Consider the following 18,455-nt stretch of genomic DNA (forward strand, 5'->3'; position numbering starts at 1 on the left):
GTCCTGCTGAAGACCCCTGGGTATGCTGTGAGGGAATGTGCGGTGCTGAGGTGACGTGAGACCATCACAGCAGGAATGCTGAATTGACCGTGTGTTTGCAGTTTGAGTATGTTGCCACTAGATGACGCCTTTGTTCATTTAGATGTGAGTTTTGCGAATTTAGTGCAAATCTACTCCTTGTTATCCAGATGGTATATAACTAACAATTAGATTTTGAAAGACAGTCCGCTTTCCTTACGAAAGAAGAAGGAAAAAGTCCATATGCATTTTTCAATTTATACTGTTATGTATGTCCCTAATTTGTGCTCCACAGTTAAGTACTGGTGTTCTCCAGCACACCTTCTCTTTGAGGTGACTTTGAACTCTCCAGCTCGGCTATCTGTGGCAGAGCTCCTGTGTGGCTGCCTGTTGGAGGCTTCCTCCTGAGTTCTCTAATGATGGTTCCCACAGTCTCTAAAATGAGCTGTCTACACTGATTGAGAATGTTGAAACTGCAAACCTGCCTTAGTCCTGTGTAGTCCCATGATTATTTCCTGCCCCAATCAGAATTAGCTAGGTGCTAAGGGAAGCAGATTTTGCCCCTTTGGCTGAATGTCTTATTCTTTCTGATTTTCCTCTCCCCTTGGCTCTTCAGAGATGGTCAGTGGAGCTTGTGTCTGGGAACTAAATGCTAGAAGGCGTTTTTTTGATTGGCAGGCGTATAAAGATAAAACATACTCTGAGCAGATAAAGTGGTTTAAGTCATCTTCTCTACGGGAGGCAGTGGAGAATCTGTCTGACAGACTCCATCAGCCTTTCTTTCTGGCTGCCGCAGATTCGACCCACACAGACACCCTCTAAGGAAGCTGGAGTTGGCTAGCAGGGGATTGCCTCAGTTTTCTGCTGAGGAGCTCACTTCTGGGCATGTTGTTGCAGTTGTAAATGAAATCTCACAATCTGGCAGGTCATTTGCCAGTTGTGGAACTTAGTACACATGTTGGGCAATAGCATCATTTTCATTATGTCTCAATATTTCTGTGGGAGAGCAGAGGAGGTGGAGCAGGTTTCTCATTTTAACAGAACTGGAAGCTCACGTTGTGATTCCTGTGATAACTGAGTCTAGAAAACAGACTCCCAAGGCACTGTTCTGTGTAGCATGTTGCTCTCTTCCCTCTAAGGGGAAAGAAGCTCTTCTGTGTCTAAAGATTCAGTGTTGGAGATAGGGTGCAGTAAAGACATAATCCTTTTTCCTTGAGTGCTTGGAGGTGGGAAGACATGCGTGCTTGGATGTGTGCTAAGCTGATTATTATGGGAGTGGAAGTCTGGGGAAGTATGAGCCCGACCTGACTGAGCTAAGGGGAAGAGAATTTGCTCGTGCCGGGTTGTAGCCACATTGGAAATCCAGCGAAGAGGAAACGCACGTGCATGCATGTAGGCAGCGAGCACTGGGTTGGCTGCTGAAGTCTCTTATTTGGGTAATTCTTCATCTAGCTTCTCTTTGCTTGTGCTGAAAGAATGTTTATCAAGGTTTTAATTCTCTTAAGGCTGTAATTAGTCAGTGTTTCATATCTATCTTATTGTCAGGACAACAAGGATTACCATCTACAGACCTGCTGTGGGAGTCTTGCTTATGCAGCACCCAAATTAATACAAGGCAAATCGTATCTGGGCTCAGAGGTAATTATTCATTGATTAATTCAGTATGTGATCAATATACACTTATTGGTGACCTGTACTGAGTCAGGCATTGTGCTTTGGGGATATAAAGATGAGGAAAGAAATAATCTTCTTAATTGAAGAGTTCAGTCTGTTCAGAGAGTAAGATATGTAAAGTAATAAGTGAAATGAATAACTTGCAATAAATATAATACATAGCCCACTTATGATGCAAGGATATAGAGCTCAGGGCTGTACGCTTAGATTTTGGTTTTGTTTTCCAAGGTGGGACTTTAAGAATCTTCATTCTAAAATAAGTACTTTAGGTGATTCTGTTTCTCATGGTACAGATCATGCTTTAAGGAATTTTCCATGGTAAACATCTCTAATTCTTTCTGTGATTTCTCACAGGAAATGGTTTCAAACCCCACCTCTCCCCAATTATTTTTTTATTTGGCAATTGGTAGCTTATGGATTCACTTGCATTTGCTTTGGTTTGTGATTTTAGTTGATTAATTTATTCTCATCCATTTCAGAGAGAAAACTTTTTTTTTTGTTTTGGTGGTGAAAGATTGTCCCTGAGCTAACATTTGTGCCAATCTTCTTCTATTTTTTGTATATGGGATGCTGCCACAGCAGGGCCTGATGAGTGGTGTGTAGGTCCGTGCCTGGGATCCGGGCCACGAACCCGGGGACGCTGAAGCAGAGCACTTGAACTTAAGCACTATGCGACGGGGGGTTGGCCGCTATTCTCATCCATTTCAAAACAGTGAAGTGAAAGTGGTTTGATGAGTTAACTGAAGAATACTTTTTCTGCTTTTTTCTCTCTGCTAGGCTTTGGTAGATTTCTATGGGGATGTTACCATTATTTTCTTCATCTTTTCAAAAAGCTTAACCTCAGACATAATCTCTCTGTTGACCTCTTCTTATGGCATCTGACGAGGCCATGTTAGCCCGCTCTTTCTCATGGAGCCTCTTTGCTTTGAATTTAACACCCTGGTTAGGAGTGCTCTGCCATCGAGCCTCCATTACAGATTAAGTATTGACATCTCTGAGGTTAATTTCTGACCTCTTGCAACTTCAAAGAAAACTCAGGTGTTTGCTTGAAAGTAAATTGTTCACTTGGGGCATCTTAGAGGAGTCCTGGTAATTTTATGTGATTTGGTAGACGGGACTAGGAGTTCAATTCGGGTTACTTAGTGTAGGTGCTACCTCGATGTGTGATGCTGCTCAAGTTCTTTTACCTCTGTTCCCACCCCACCTCCCTTTTAAAAAAAAAAAAACGAAAAAACAGATGCTGCCCTTCCTACCTCTTAAAATTTTCCTAAGGCTCAAATGCGGCTGGGAGCTGTGACTTCTCTTCAACCAGTGGTGGCATCATTATTGACTAAGGCCAGACACTGCTGGAATAGGTAGTTAGTGCTTAGGACTCATGGGACACCTGGTTATCTTATATAAAGGTTAAGCTCCTTGTGGAGATTTTGAGATTTGTAGGGCTGTTTGTACTGGCAGGCTAATTTCTAGCCTCTATATTTGAAAAGTCAATTGTTGAACTTTATTAAGGTTTCTCTGCATAGAGAGGACTTTACAGTTCAGCTTAGTCACATTTGCAGATTATTAGCAGTAAATTTTAGGACTTGTTTTGCTATCCTCATGCATGTTTACATAATCCTCATATGTAATAAACCCTCAGTAGCACTGGACAGTCGTCTCTCAGAATCAGAGACCTGGCCTCATCTCCTTCCTTACCATGCCCAGTCCAGCCCAGCCACCTGGAAATTATTGTCTATTAAGCTTTAGAGTCCAGCGTTAGAGGAGAGTGCAGGAACTCGAGTCAGGAGGTGACCTGGGTGGCCTGCCATTGACTGGGTGACTTTGGGCCAGCCTTCCTTTCTGGGCTTTGGGTTCCCTGTCTGTAGAATGAGCAGGTTGAACTGGATGATCTCTGAGCTCTTTTCCAGCTCTGTGAAGATTCTGTGATTCTGTTACATGTATTGCCATTCTGAAATATGTTCTAAATTTTTTTGAATTATTTTTTTCTCGCTCTCAGGCAGATGTTTGGAGCATGGGCATACTCTTATATGTACTTACGTGTGTCTTTCTACCATTTGATGATGATAATGTCATGGTTTTTCCAAGATTATGGTGAGTATTACAAGGCCTAGCGTTTCAATGTAAATGTTTTCTATACTGTACACTCTGTGCTTCTATTTGTAAAAGTACAGAAACAGGCAAAAGTAACATATGGTTTTGGAAGTCAAGACAGTGGTTGCTCTAAAGCAGGGGTGACTAGAAGAGGGGTCTGGGGGACTTCTGTGTCTTGATCTGGGTGCTGATTAGGTGTGTTCAGTTTTTGAAAACTTGTCAAGATGTACCCTTATGATATGTGTACTTTTCTATATGTATATTATACTTCTTCAGTAAAAGCTTAACAAAACAAAAACAGATGAGCAAGTAAACATGTGAGATGATTTTCCTGGTAAGAGTTTTTTTTGCATCGTGAAATGATATCTTAGGAACTTGCTGCATTAAATTACATTTTCTTATTGAGTTATTGTAAAATAAGAGAAACTGTTTCTTCTGGAGGATAGAATTTGGCTTTGATGTATAATAAAACCACAGTTAGGAGTACTGTAAGCTTTGTTAAAATCATGTGTATCAGAGACAGAAAGTAGATTTGTGGTTGTGGGGGTGGGGAGGGTGGTGGAGTAGGAGGGGAGCGACTGCTAGTGGGTATGGGGTTTCTTCTTGGGGTGATGAAAACGTTCTGGAATTAGATAGTGGTGATATTGCACTGAATCACTAATAAATACACTAAGAACTACTAAATTGTATACTTTAAAAGGGTGACCTTGGGTCTGGCCCAGTGGCATAGTGGTTGGGTTTGTGCGCTCCACTTTGACAGCCCAGGGTTTGTGGGCTCATATCCTGGGTGCGGACCCACACACTGCTCATCAAGCTATACTGTGGCGGCATCCCACATACAAAGAACGGAGGAGGGTTGGTACAGATGTTAGCTCAGGGCCAATCTTCGTCACCAAAAAAATAAATAAATAAAGGGATGAACTTTATGTTATATGAATTATATTCAATTTAAAAAACCCCAAAATCAGATATAGCAAGGAAAATAGTAAAATTCTTTTTAAAGAGTTAACATTCAAAAGAAGACACGGAAGGAGGAAGAAAGAGCACCATATTGCATCTGTAGCAAACCAGGGTCAGACCAGCAGAGCACCTGCTCTGAGTTCGGCTTGAATTTAGTTCTAACAAACATTTCCTGAAGGTCTTCTTTGTATGAGATACTGAAAGGCGTGAACGAGGATCTATGAAACATGACCGTTGTCCACCAGGGCCTGAGTTCTTGTTGGAGACAGATGCAAGGCTATCTAAAAAGGGCAGAGGTCAGGGATGCCGTGTTATGACAGAGGTGTACATGAAGGAGCGGGCGAGGGATTTGGGAGAACAGCTTGGAGGCAGTGAGGTTTGAGCAGGGCTGTCAAAGAAGGGGAGAAGTGCTTCAGAAAGGGATATGGGAGAGAGCATGCCTGGCAGAGTAGACAATGTGAGCCAGGGCATAAGATGGGAGAAGCGTGGGGAGAAATGGTCGGAAGTTTTATGTGGCTGGGCCGTTGGGTCTCTCATGCCCCTTAGGTAGGGAGACTACCTAAATCAACTCTCATTTCTGGAAAGCAGCGCACAGAGGTGAAAGTGATTGTCCGGTTGGCTCATTGCATACCCTATAGAACACCAAGTCTAAGGGCACCGAGTTCAGTCTTCAGTTTTTTTAATTTATTTGACTTAATAGTTTTTCCTGTATCCCACCCTGGGAAACCCTTTAAAATCGGTGCCAAAGCTACAAGGAGTAGTTTTGGGAAGAGATGGAATTGTAGTAGTTCCAGCTCCCTGAAGGCTGAGGAGCTGTGATTCTGCAGGGTCGAGGAGAAGCGCTGTTAGCAGTAGCAGTTGCCGCAGCTGGGGGAACTGTGTTCGTGGGCTTCTCCTTGGGAACGGGAGATGCATGGGGCGGTGGGCTGGAAGCTGGCCTCCTGGAGCCTCCTGGGGAAGCCAAGACAGCCTGTATTTCCTCCTGTCCCTTCTCGAGAAGCCTACCCTACACTTTGCAGGGTAGCAGTTGTGGCTTTGGCTCTCTGATTCAAATTAGGATTTTTATGCATTATTGTAGAATTTAGTATCACACAATATAGATTTTGAAATTTATTGTAATCTTGGCTCAGAACTATTGTTCCGAGTTGCAGTGTAATACTGTCTGCTGGTTGAATGTAATTAAGGTGTCCGATCACTTGCATGCAGTATGTATCTTTGCCTGGAATGTTCTAAAATTCCTCATTTGGGAATAACACTTCCCTCAGTTCTTGGTTTGATTGAAAAACCCAGCAATATTTGACACACTGTATGTAACTCTTATTTAAGAGGCAGACTTTGTTATCTTTTGCATTTGTTAATCAAATGCAATTTTAACCAAAATGCTCAACTGCAATTTCCAGCATGATTACTAATAGATTATTAATCTTATTAGTGTCACCTATATTCATTAGCCATCACTGCATTCAACGACAAGCATGACTATACTGCAGTTCTGGGTACATAAATATTAGGGAAGTATAAATAATTTAGTAAATGAAAGTTGAGTATCTTGAAAGTAAAATTGCTAACCAGTATAATTTATAATTTTAAAGAAAATGAGCAAATTATCTCTTTATGAGATTATATTTTACAATTATAGACTTGACTCTAGCACTATGATTATGTGTTGAGAGATCACCTGCCTTTCTTAGCACCACGTGAAAAACAATTTCAAGCCCATTAGAATTCCCAGGATTATCTTGCTTATTAGCCCACAAATCTTTCCCCTCCCACTTGGTTTCGCCCTCTATTACCTGTTTTTTGCTCTTTTTTGCAAGGTAATCATCCCTTAAATAAACAAGAATGCCCCAAACACTGAGCAGAAACCAGGGTTAAGGGGCACAGCCCTGGTTGACACAAGGCCTCTTCCCCAGCAGATTTGTTCCTCTCAAGGTCTTTTCTGTCTGATCCTTAGATGTGTACCTTCAATACTGACATAAGGAGCCTTTCTGCCTGTCTCCTTCTAGGCTTGCTTAGACCTTCCAGCACAACACAACAGAAAAAGTTCTGTGTCTCTCTCCTGGTCCTAAATCTACCCCTTTTTTGCTCTACAGCAATGTGTCTCAACTTTGGCACTACTGACATTTTGGACTAGATGATTCTTTGTTGTGGGGGCTGTTCTGTGCATTGTAGGGTGTTTAGCAGCATCTCTGGCTTTTACCCACTAGATGCCAGTAGTAGCCCCTGAGTCATGACAATCAAAATCATCTCCAGACACTGCCAGATGTCCCCTGGGGACAAATTCACCCCTGGCTGAGAACCAGTGCCATATAATATTGGACTTGATTTCTCTGGCTGAGACAGAGTTTCCTCATCTGTGTAATGTGGTTAATAATCCCTGCCTACTGCACAGGATAAAATATAGGTACAGGTGTTTTAAACTACGCGTACAAATAACAGGTTGGAGCAGGCCCGGCAGCAGAACTCAGCTCTGGACTTTGTTTCTGCCAGTGTTTCAGTGCAGAGAATGAGGCTGAGAGTGTCAGGTTGTGGTGACGGGTCACAGGTCTCATGACTTGTTCGTGGATGGTACTCTGCAGAGCTCCTCTGTCCAGACAGGGAGAGCTGGTGGGTGATGTGAGCAGGACCTGACTAGGTGATGTGTTCCTTACCAGGCAATCCTGAGACCCTGAGGCAGCTGCAAGGGGGCAGAGCCGCCTGGGAGGGCACGTGGCGTTCCTCAGAATGACTCAGCATTTCGTGTAATGCTGAGTATTTAGCACTCTGGCATGCATGGCTATTGGCCAGCATGCCCATCTTGGTCTACTACCTTCTTGAGTATCCCTGTCTCCCTCTCCTATTTATTTCAGATGGTCTCTTACATGCAAGGCTTTGTGCTGAGTGCTTTCACATACATTCTCTTCTATTCCTTATATAAACCTGTAAGTGGCATTACTTGTTTTACAGATAGTAACTATAGTAGTAGCAGTAACGGTGGTGGGACTGGAGGCAGCAGTAGTAGTAGAAACTAACGTACATTGAGTTCTTACTGTGTGCCTGGCCCTGTGCTAGGTGCTTTATATGTGTTAGATCATTGAATCCAGCAACAATTTATGGAGTAGGTACTATTCTTCTTCTTTTTACAAATGAGGAAACTGAGGCACAGCAAGGTTAAATAGCTCATCTACACAGCTAGTAAGTGGTAGATGGTGGAGTTGAATCTGGGCAATTTGTCTCCAGAGCCTACTCTCTTAGGAGACAGGTCAGAGAGACTAGTAACTTGTAGAAGTCCAAGGCGCTAATGAGAGGCGGAACTGGGATTCAGACATAATGTGCGACTCTAGTGCATTGCTGTCTCCCGTGTGTCAGGCACCACACTGCTCATTCACTTGTTCTCTCTGCCTCTGTCTGGACGGGGTTGCCTGCGTGGGGCTAGCTTACAGCACGGCACGGGGATCTATTAAAAGATGCTTTATGAACTCAAGGTGGGAGGATAAAGGGTGATAAAAAGAGGCAAAGAGGAACTTGCAGTCAGTCTGGTGGAGGCTTCTTATGCAGTGCTTTGGTCTGAATATTTATTTTTACATCTGGTTTCTATAGAATTCTGCTACTTTTAGTTAAGAGTACTTTTGTTTTAGATGGTAGTTTCTGGATTTAAAGGCATAACATTTCTCCTGTTATCATAGGTCTGGTTATGGGCTTGTTATCTCTGTGTTGGAGCAGACCAGAAAGGGCTAGAACCTGGAACCAGACTTATCCTGGGGGTGGGCAGGTGCTGACAGGAGAGAGGTCATGTGAGGAAGTTAAACCTTTATAGAGGGTGTATTAGTTTCCTACGGTTACTATCTCAAAATACTACAAGGTGGCGGCTTAAAACAACATATATTTATTCCCTCGCAGTTCTGGAGGCTAGAAGTCCCAAATCTGGATCCCTAGAGCAGGGCCCTGCTCTCTCTGAAGGCTCTAGGGGAGGGTCCTTCTTTCCCTCTTCCTGGCTTCTGGTGTTTGCTGGCAATCCTTGGATTGTAGCTGTGTCGCTCCAGTCTCTGCCTCTGTCTTCACGTGGCCTTCTCCCCTGTGTGTGTCCCCGTGTCTAAATTTCTCTCTTGTGAGAACACTAGTCGTATTGAATTTAGGGCCCATCCTAACCCAGTATGATCTCATCTTAACTTGATTACATCTGCAAAAGGCCTTATTTTCAAATAAGGATGCGTCCACAGGTTCTGGGTAGACATGAATTTGGGGGGGACACTGTTCAACCCAATGCAGACGACACTCAGAGTAAGCAGCAAATGGCTCGCATACACTCAGCGTGAGGGAGGACCCACTGGAGCACGTGGGGTTCTGCCTAGTGAGTGAAGCATGACAGAGGACGCTCCACGGGCACGCTGTGATTGGAGATGCAGGAGGTCACGCCCATTTGATCAGTGTAAGCAGGTGGGAGAGTCCTTAGCCCAGGCTGGTCTCCACTTCCTATGGGACCCTGGCAAGAGCAAGCTGAAATGTTTGAGGATCAGGCAGATGGTCAGTTTGCCAAGAAAGAGAGCCAGTCAGGTACCCAGGATTTGCGTCGTGAGAGGCCTTGGTCTCAGGAATAAGGAAGAGCTCAGATAGGAGAGTGGGGCCAACTAGGCCGGGCCAGTCCCGCAGCAACTGTGACTTACTGCTGAGTCCCAGGGAGCTGGCTGAAGCGTCTAAACAGCCCCCCTTCCTCGGGATAAGGCCTGGAGCCCAGGCAGCACTGAGCCTTCAGCTTGGGGTTCCGTTGGCCGTGGATGAGGGACAGTAAGGAGAAGGGAATTCGAGGCTTCATCATCATAATTCAGAAGCAAACTTGGTCAGTTTCTGACACTGGCGAGTGTTGAGGTGCCCTGGCAAGGTGTACGTGGGAGTGGGCTCTCTGGGTAATAGCGAGTGCTCGAGATAAAGGAGGATGAAAAAGTCAACGAGATTGAGTGTCACTTGTAACATGAAAGCTCTCGGCCTTCCTAGGAAACGCTTTGTAGGTCAGCCTGTCTGCCCTCATCAAGGAGGCTGAGTCAGAGATTCAGTTGTTTAGACGTCAGCACCTTTTCTTTTTAAATTCATTGCTTGATAACACTTTGGAACTTTGATTATTTCTTTAACGTAATCAGAATCCAGCCTGTCATGTAGTCCTAGGACTGGGAGTGACCCATACCTGTCTGTTTCTCCCCTCACCTGTAAGCTGGACTGATTTCTGTAAGAGTTATGTCCTAGACGGTTTGTAAGAGCAGAGAACCCCAGTGGTGGTACCCTTCAATGGCTTGCCCACCTCCCTGCCTCCACCCTTCCAGCCTCATTCACTTACTCTTGGCTTCTGTGTGTGTGCTTCCCCTTGTCTCCCTGGACCTATTTGATGTTTCTAACCCTGGATCCCTGTTCAGTTAATTTTGTCTTCATTAGTTGTGGGAACCCTCTGGAGTTTGCCATCAGACTATGTTCCTTAGTTCCCAAAGTTATCATAAACAATTCTGTGATTAATGTTACTGTTCATCAATTTTTTGTGTGTGTGTGTGAGGAGATCAGCCCTGTTCTAACATCTGCCAATCCTCCTCTTTTTTTTTGCTGAGGAAGACTGGCCCTGGGCTAACATCCATGCCCATCTTCCTCCACTTTATATAGGACGCCGCCGCAGCATGGCTTGCCAAGCAGTGCGTCGGTGCACGCCCAGGATCCAAACCAGCTAACCCCGGGCCGCCGCAGTGGAGCACACACACTTAACTGCTTGCGCCACCGGGCCGGCCCCTGTTCATCAATTTTTTATGCCAGATTATTTGCTTAGCATAAATTGCTAGAAGTAAACTTGCCGGATCAAGGATATGCAACTTTGAATGCTTTTAATACATATTTCCAAATTACTCTTCAGAAAAGTTTACACTCTCTAGGTGTGTATATAAGCACTCCTGTCCCTGAACTCTTACTAACACTGGGTTGTGTTTTTTTAAGTTTGTCAGTTTGATAGACAACAGGTGGTATTGGTGTGGGGCCACTGAGTCACGAGTCGAAAAAGAATATTTAGACACAAGCCACTCGTTCGTTTGTGTACCTTTATTTTGTGTTCAGCCTGGGGAAAGGACCCGTGGGCAGTAAGGAGCTGTAGTGCAAGTGTCTGTGCGGGGCCATTATACACAATTTTAGCTATTTTACTATTCTATAGAAATGTCAAAGGAAAAAGTATTAGGTGATCTGGTTACTCTAGAAGATTAGGGCATGGGGGCAGAGGAATGGGATGCATCCTTGCATTCCAAGGTACGGTATACCTCAAGGAACACATAGGCAAGAGATTCAAGTCATTGATCACCTCCTGAGGTAAATCCCTTTGCTCCTAGCCAGAGGTGATTGAGTAAGTAGGGGCATGGAGTCTCATGGAAATTGTAAAACAAGTCGTAAACAAGGTTTTGACCACATCAGTACCATATTCTTTTTTAATTTATTTTTTATTACTAGATTAGTTGAACATATTTTCGTATTTATTGGCTATTTAAAAGTTCTTGTTTTAGGAATTACCTGTGAATGTTCTTTGCCCATTTTCTTTTGGAATGTATGTTTTTTATCCATTCCTTCACTTATTAAACAAATCTTAATTGAGTGTCTTTTCTATGCTAGGGCCAGACACTGTTCTAGGTGAACAGCACAGACAAAATCTCCGTGATTGGGGAGCTTACAGTCTAACATAATAAGGCAGAAAATAAAGAAATGTGGAATATGACAAGTGGGGGATAAGGACTGTAAAGAAAAGTAGGCATGAAAGGGAGAGGGAGAATGATGAGGTGGTGAGGGGAGGCCTCACTGCACCAGTGTGTTTAAGTGGAGACCTGAGGACGATTAAGGCGCAGGCTCTGCTGGTATTGGGGGAAAGCACCATAGGCGGAGGGAACAAAGAGTGCAAAGGCCCTGAGGCAGGAATGTGTTTGACCTGTGACGGTAGTTCGGTGAATGAGGGGGAGTTAGGAGGTGAGCTTGAGAGGTAGCAAGGATGGGGTGGATGTGGGGATACAGACCGTGCGGGGCCTTAGAGCCAGAGTAAGGAACCCGGATTTCGTTCTGAGCCAGATGGGGAGCCATTGGAGAGTTCTGAGTAGAGAAGTGATGTGACCCGACCCAGTGTTTTAAAAGAACAGTGGTGGTGAGTGGAGACCAGGCTGGGGGACAGTGTGGACCCTGGAGGACGTCAGGAGCCCCTTGCAGGATGCTGGATGAGAGAAGCTGGGGGGAGTGACGGGGTTCTGGATATACTTTGAACCCAGAACCAGTAGGTCTTGCTGATGGATGGGATGTGAAGCGTGAGAGGGAGGAGCTAAAGGCAACTCCAAGGTTTTGGCCTGAGCAGCTGGTAGTGCGGCTGAGATGGGGAAATGCGGGAAGAACAGGTTTGGTGGTGGTGAAGTCTTAACACTTTGTGAGAGCTTTTTATGTGAGGAGGCGTATTCATCTTTTGTCATTTAGGTGGAAAAGGTTTTTGTCTTCAATTTGCTGTTAATTTACTTTCTTAGCAGTGTTTTGCTGTACAGAAATGCAACTTTTCCTTTTGTCATCTGTTAGTCTTGACAGTTTTTGGTTTTGTTGTCCTGTCTAGAAAGATTCTAATAACCACCCATGTTTTCTTTAAGGACTTTCATGGTTTTGTATTTGCATTTAACTCTTTAATCTGGGTGGAATTAATTTTGATGTAGACTGTGAATTACAGTTTAATTTTAATTTTTCTTAAATAATTACCCTGTTACCCTAGCATCATTAACAAGTTTTTTCTCTGCTAGGGGAAATGATTGTATCCTTTCCTCTGAATTGTGGGGGTCCTTTCCTCTGAATTGTGGGGGGTCATGCAGAGGTATTCAGTCACGGATTAGTGTTTAACGGGCCGCTGGTCTTGTTTTCGGTTGATGACTTGGTGACTGTAATTTCTGAGTGTACCGGGTTGTAAACATGTGTCTCCTGAGTCTCTTCCATTCCCCAAAGAGGCACTTGCCTTAGAGGGTGGCTCTCTTCAGTTTCCCTCAATGATTGTGAATTCTGCCTTGTGGATGATACGTGACCTGTTTTTAACCACAGCCCGTGTGCTGCCACCAAATGTGCTTTTCTGCTGCTTCATTTTGTCAACTGATAATTGCTCTGAGATTATAAACTAAACTTTGCTTCCGTGATACAAAAAGGGACGACACTGTACCTGCTGTCCATTTACTCATAGTGCAGACCCCAAAGCCCTAGCACGTGTGCGTTTCCCACTGTTACATGCTCTGTGCTCTAGTCCTTCTCTGATATGTGGCTAATTTAGAGGTGACAATAGTATTTAATTTACTGGATTTTCTTCTTTAAGGCAAGAAATGGATTTCTTATGTTATTAATAGTGTTTACCAAATCTTATAGTTGGATGAAGTCTTCAAGCTTGGAAGTAAACCTCCAGCATCTTGTTACCTTAGAAATTTGTGTCAAGGGTCATTGAACCTAAATCTAAATCTCTTAAATGCTTTTTTTTTTTTTTCTGTAGAGAGGGAAATATGAGGTTCCTAAGTGGCTCTCTCCCAGTAGCACTCTGCTTCTTCAACAAATGCTACAGGTAAATTTTTTCATTTATTTTTAAATAATAGGAGTCTGTTGCAATTGTTTGATCCAACTTGAAGATGTCTGTGGTGCTGCTGCATTTGGAGGACAGACCATTTATCTATTAGCCTCGGAATTCCATTTACTGTGTCTGCCGTGCAGACGTCCTCTGCAAGACGCTGTCTTCATTATGTCGCAAATGCGTTTGTTTTAGACCTCTGCCATATGTCTTTGCTGATGGGGTTTTTCGTCCTTTTTTTGAGCACTGTCTGTTTTCTCTAACCATTTCTCGCTCTCACTCTCGTACGTTAGATACACGGTAGATACTGAATAAATGCTTGAATAAGCTGATGTACAGCTGAGAGGGCGCCGTGATCTAGTGCAGTGGTTCACAACTGTAGCGTGTCTCACAATCGCCAGACGGGCTTGTTAAAACACAGACTGCTGGGCACCACCCCCAGGGGGTCTGATTCAGTAGATCGGGGGAGGGCCAAGAATCTGCATTTCTGACAAGCTCCCAGACGACACTGATGCTGCTGGGACACGCTTTGAGAACCGCCGATTTAGTGAATGGCCTCTGAGGGTGAAAGACAGGAATGCTCAAGTCTCGATGTCTGCCCTGCCAATCAGTAGGCACGCCACCTGACCTAGTTCTGATCCACGAAGTGGGGATTCTGAACTGGGCCTCCGGCTATGGGGTGTGATGAGGATAAAATGAGATTAACAGGAAACACTTTGAACATATGAGTACGTTATTAGTGTATTTTTTTCATTAATATGTCTTCAGAATATCTCCTAGTTTTCCCATCTATTAAGCCATCTCCACTTTTTATTCAAAGTTTACCTCAGGCTCACCCACCTTGATTAAGTAGGGCCAGACCACCACATCTCCATATGAGATCAAAAACACCTCAGGGGCCGGCCCCGTGGCGTAGCAGTTAAGTGCATGTGCTCCACTGCTGGCGGCCCGGGGTCGGATCCCAGGCATGCACTGACGCACCGCTCGTCAGGCCATGCTGTGGTGGCGTCCCACATAAAGCAGAGGAAGATTGACACGGATGTTAGCTCAGGGCCAGTCTTCCTCAGCAAAAAGAGGAGGATTGGCATGAATGTTAGCTCAGGGCTGATCTTCCTCACAAAAAAAAGAAAGAAACCACCTCAGCCTTTCTTCTCAACTCCAAAAAAACTTAATCTCTGTTGATTAATTTTCCTCTGCTCACATTTGAAAATTACAAATGGAAAAGAAAGGTGTGCTTTTCAACTTGTCCTCTGCGATTGTAAGCTTCTCAGAGGTAGAGATTGCATATTCACTATGAATGCCCTGCATTGTGCCTGCTCGAATGTTAAATTGGTCAATATCTCCTGTGAATAGGTTTTCCAGCAAAAGACTATTCCATCATACAATGGATTTACTGAACTTCATCAATAATGTCCATGCCAATGTCAATGTTCATGTTTGTTAAACATTTTTCTTGTAAGCCTGTGTTGGTTGCTCTAGTTTTCTTGCCTCTATTGATTTTTTTAAAGAATTTATTCCAAAGCCATTTTAAGGTCTTTGACAGCGTTTTTGTGATGATAAAGTTTAACATCTGTTCTGATGAATTTTGAGTTCTCAGGAGGAAAGGAGTTCTATGTTCTCTATTTGAAACGTTAATCTCTAGTTACTTCTCAATGGCCACTAGGTGGACCCAAAGAAATGGATTTCTGTGAAAAATCTGTTGAGCCATCGCTAGATCATGCAAGATTACAACTGTCCTGTTGAGTGGCAAAGCAAGACTCCTGTAAGTGAAATGAAATGCAGTAGAATGTTTTTTTAAACTTTGTGTGGATTCAGGACCTACAAAGTTGTGGTCTAGATATAAAAGAAAATGTATTTTGTAGACTTATTCATCAGACTGGCGTTTGGGAGACTTGTAACCTAATTATATATTTGCCTGTTAATCTCTTGGACAGTGGTTCTTAACCCAGGCTGCACATGAGAATCACTGGGACCTTTAAAAAAATGCCTGCGCCCCATCCCAGAACAATTAACGGATATTTTTAAAAGCTCCTACGTGTATCTCATGTGTAGCCAGGATTGTGAACAGTGCTCTGGGAATCACGGGCAAGTTACTTAACTTTGCCAAACCTATTTATTCCTCTGTGAAAAGTACGTTAAACCAGTTCTTTCTGCTTCCTAGAGCAGTTACGAGGTTACAGTGGTTCTCAAACTTTTACGTCTGAGGACCTTTCTATGCTCTTAATATTTATTTATGGATTCACTTAAAGGTAACAGTAGTAAACCTATTACATTTTATAAAAAATAAATATTTTTATGAAAAATGACAATTTTAAAAATAAATTTAGCAAGAAGAGTAGCATCGTTTTACATCTTTGCAAATTTCTTTAATGTCTGGCTTAATAGAAGACTCTTGGATACTCATCTGCTTCTGCATTCAATCTGTTTTGATATGTTGTTTTGATTGAAGCATATGAAGAAAATGCAGCCTCACACAGATAGGTCGTTAGACAAGGATTTTAATATTTTAAAGGAGAAGTATTTAATAGCCTTTTCAGATAATTGGGAATTTTCTCTGATAATCCACTAAAACTTCTGCAGTGGAGTGGAGTATGTGCGTGGGTCAACAGAATAGCTCGGAGGTGTGTCTTGGATATGCCACAGTGTAGACTTGGTACAGCTGGGCAGTATTTGCTTTCTGTGATAATCACACCAATAGACATAAATACTCTTCCTAGTGGCCAGCTGGTCTTGGAAAAATAGACTATGCTTGTATTTAGCCCCTTCTCCCTAGTCTGCCCACTGTTTGGCCATATAGCCTGAGCTGAAATCCTTCCTGATTCTCCTGTGACTGCTGGCTCCTGAAATTTCCCTTCTGTTGTCGTGTCAGCCCTTCATGACATCTGTAATATCTGTTGAGCAAATACAAGTAGAGCCGCAACTTAATTCTACCGACTGTCCACACTGAGAGCCTAGGAACAGCGGCCGGTGCAGGTGTCCGAGCAGTGTAGCAGCAGGGCCAGAGAAGCTGTGATGTGCCCCTCGTGAGGTGGAGAGAGGGGCGGTGCAAATGCCTGTGTGCCACCATTGGGGGTCACCATTTCTCCATGTGTGGGAGGGCTCTGCATGTCCACCCAGCCATGCTCTTAATAGGATAGGGGACACTACTGTCTGCAGTGGGACAGATGCCAAAATGAAGGAAGCCTCTGATTTCAACAAGACAAAAATGATTTTAAATTGAGTTACAGTATAAAGTAAAATGCATAGTTTTGAGTATTCCAAAGAGGTACATAATTTTCCTTAAATCTCTGCATAATAATTGCTAATATTTATGGAATACTTGCTATAATAGAACAGTGTGCTGTTATAGTAAGGACCCTCTGTATATGATCCTGCAGTGTAATACAGATAGAGCCCTTCAGATAGTACCTGTAAGAGTCAGTGCTGTTCTGTGGGCTTTATGTTTTTAACTCATTTAGTCCTCGTGCCAACCCTCTGAGGTAGATACTTTTATTGTCCCCATTTTGCAGATGAAGCACCTGAGACACAGAACCATGAAGTAACTTGCCCGAGGTCAAACAATAGTAAGTGCAGAGGCAGGATTTGAAACCAGACAGAAGGGCTCCAGAATATAATGGATCTGAGGGGTCAACTAGTTCAGTCTCAGGGCCTGTATCCTGCGTAGCTGTAGCCTTTGTGACAAGCATTGTTGGTCTGGTCTCTTTGGGAATAGCTTGGAGCCGAGTCATGGAGAGGTGGCATTGTGGTAGAAGAAACCTGGGCTAGGAATGAAAAATGCCAGACTCGGGCAGATCGCATGAATGTCTCTGAGTCTTCATTTTCTCAGCTCTGATCTGGGTGTTCTAATGTCGGTCTCCTAGGTATATTTGGGTTGTGTTTTGCCGTTTATAGAGTGCCTTTATGTGTTAGGTCATTCATCTGTCTTGCCTGCCTCACAGAGCTGGTGCCGGGATCACATGAGTTATACACAGAAGAGCTGTACGGGATTATTGTTGCTTTTCGAAGTATTTGCTTTTCTCCCTCAGTATCGTGTTTCATTAAGAGTGAACTATAAAAAGTAATTCAGATTTACTTGGATATTTAAAGTATAGATGCTATTCGATAACTCTGTGCACGATCTTCTATCCTTTTCACACATAGCTCTAGTGCTCAAGTATTGTATCAAATGAAAGTTATATTCAGTTCTATCTTCTGCCCTACTGAACAGGAAATGCAGTAGGCACGGATAATCCAAAATCATTGGTTAGCTTTTGGTATGCATTTTTGTACTGAATTTAACTTGACCTTGTGTGGCTGAGAATTCAGAGTACTCAAAGTATTGAGCCTCTTTGGAAAACCCAGCTTGAGATAAGCCATATTTTTCAGACTTGGGTGTCTCATCCCCACCTCCTCTTTCCATTCTTTCCAGTTCAAGAGCCCAGCAAAGAAAATAGCACCTGCTTCCTACCCTTCCCTCCTTTCCCACACACACCTTGTGGTAAGGTCAGAGCAGGAGGCTATGGGAGAGAAGGAAGGTTTTTTTTTAGGAGAGTAACTTAAGATCTTGGAGGAAACCCCCGGAATCTTTCCCTTCTCGCTCGAGCAGTGATGTCAACAAGGAGATGCCCAGCTGGGTGGTCAAGTGTCCGGGCTGCTCAGATTGAGCCCTTCCTGAAGCGGGAATCCACAGTTCTGGGAGCTGCCAAGGTCAAAGCAACACGATGAAAACGTATTCTTAGCATTTGAGACTTGCACGGTACCGTTAGTATGAACCTTGTGGTCTCCACATTCTCCGTAACTCATGAGGTTGTGCTCGTACCAGCCAACTGTGCAGGTCACTGTCTGTTCTGTTCCTCTGTTTTCATGATGGCAGAACGATTGAGCCCGTTGTTACAAGTGTGGTGTCCGGAACAAGGGAGGATCGTCATATTGCTCTGCCTTGTGCTGGGCAAAGCTCTCTTGGCATATTACGTTGGGTTCTGAACACCTCACCTTGAGGGTCAGTGACAGCCCGGACTGTGACTAAAGAAAGGGCCAAAGCGGTCGGGCGGGGTTAATCATTAAGACAGTGGTTCAAAGAACTGGAAAAGGGAAAACTTGAGAGGACGGGTTGTCTATAACAGGAAGATTCAGATTCCTGAAAGGCTGTTATACCAAAGAGGAAATGGAATTATGACTG

At 43.7% G+C, this 18,455-nt stretch overlaps 1 protein-coding gene across 1 annotated transcript in view; it reads left to right on the plus strand.

The window, feature by feature from the left end:
• LOC101399189 (maternal embryonic leucine zipper kinase-like) overlaps nt 1–18,455 on the plus strand; it is a 55,747-nt gene that overhangs the window by 13,568 nt on the left and 23,724 nt on the right. The window contains exons 5-6 of the mRNA XM_087419596.1: nt 1,564–1,656; nt 3,686–3,780. Coding sequence (XP_087275722.1) covers nt 1,564–1,656; nt 3,686–3,780 — 188 coding nt within the window. The remainder of the gene's footprint in view (nt 1–1,563; nt 1,657–3,685; nt 3,781–18,455) is intronic.

The sequence above is a fragment of the Ceratotherium simum genome, chromosome 29 (assembly GCF_057802395.1).
Source record: "Ceratotherium simum simum isolate JZ-2026a chromosome 29, ASM5780239v1, whole genome shotgun sequence".
Classification (NCBI taxonomy): domain Eukaryota; kingdom Metazoa; phylum Chordata; class Mammalia; order Perissodactyla; family Rhinocerotidae; genus Ceratotherium; species Ceratotherium simum.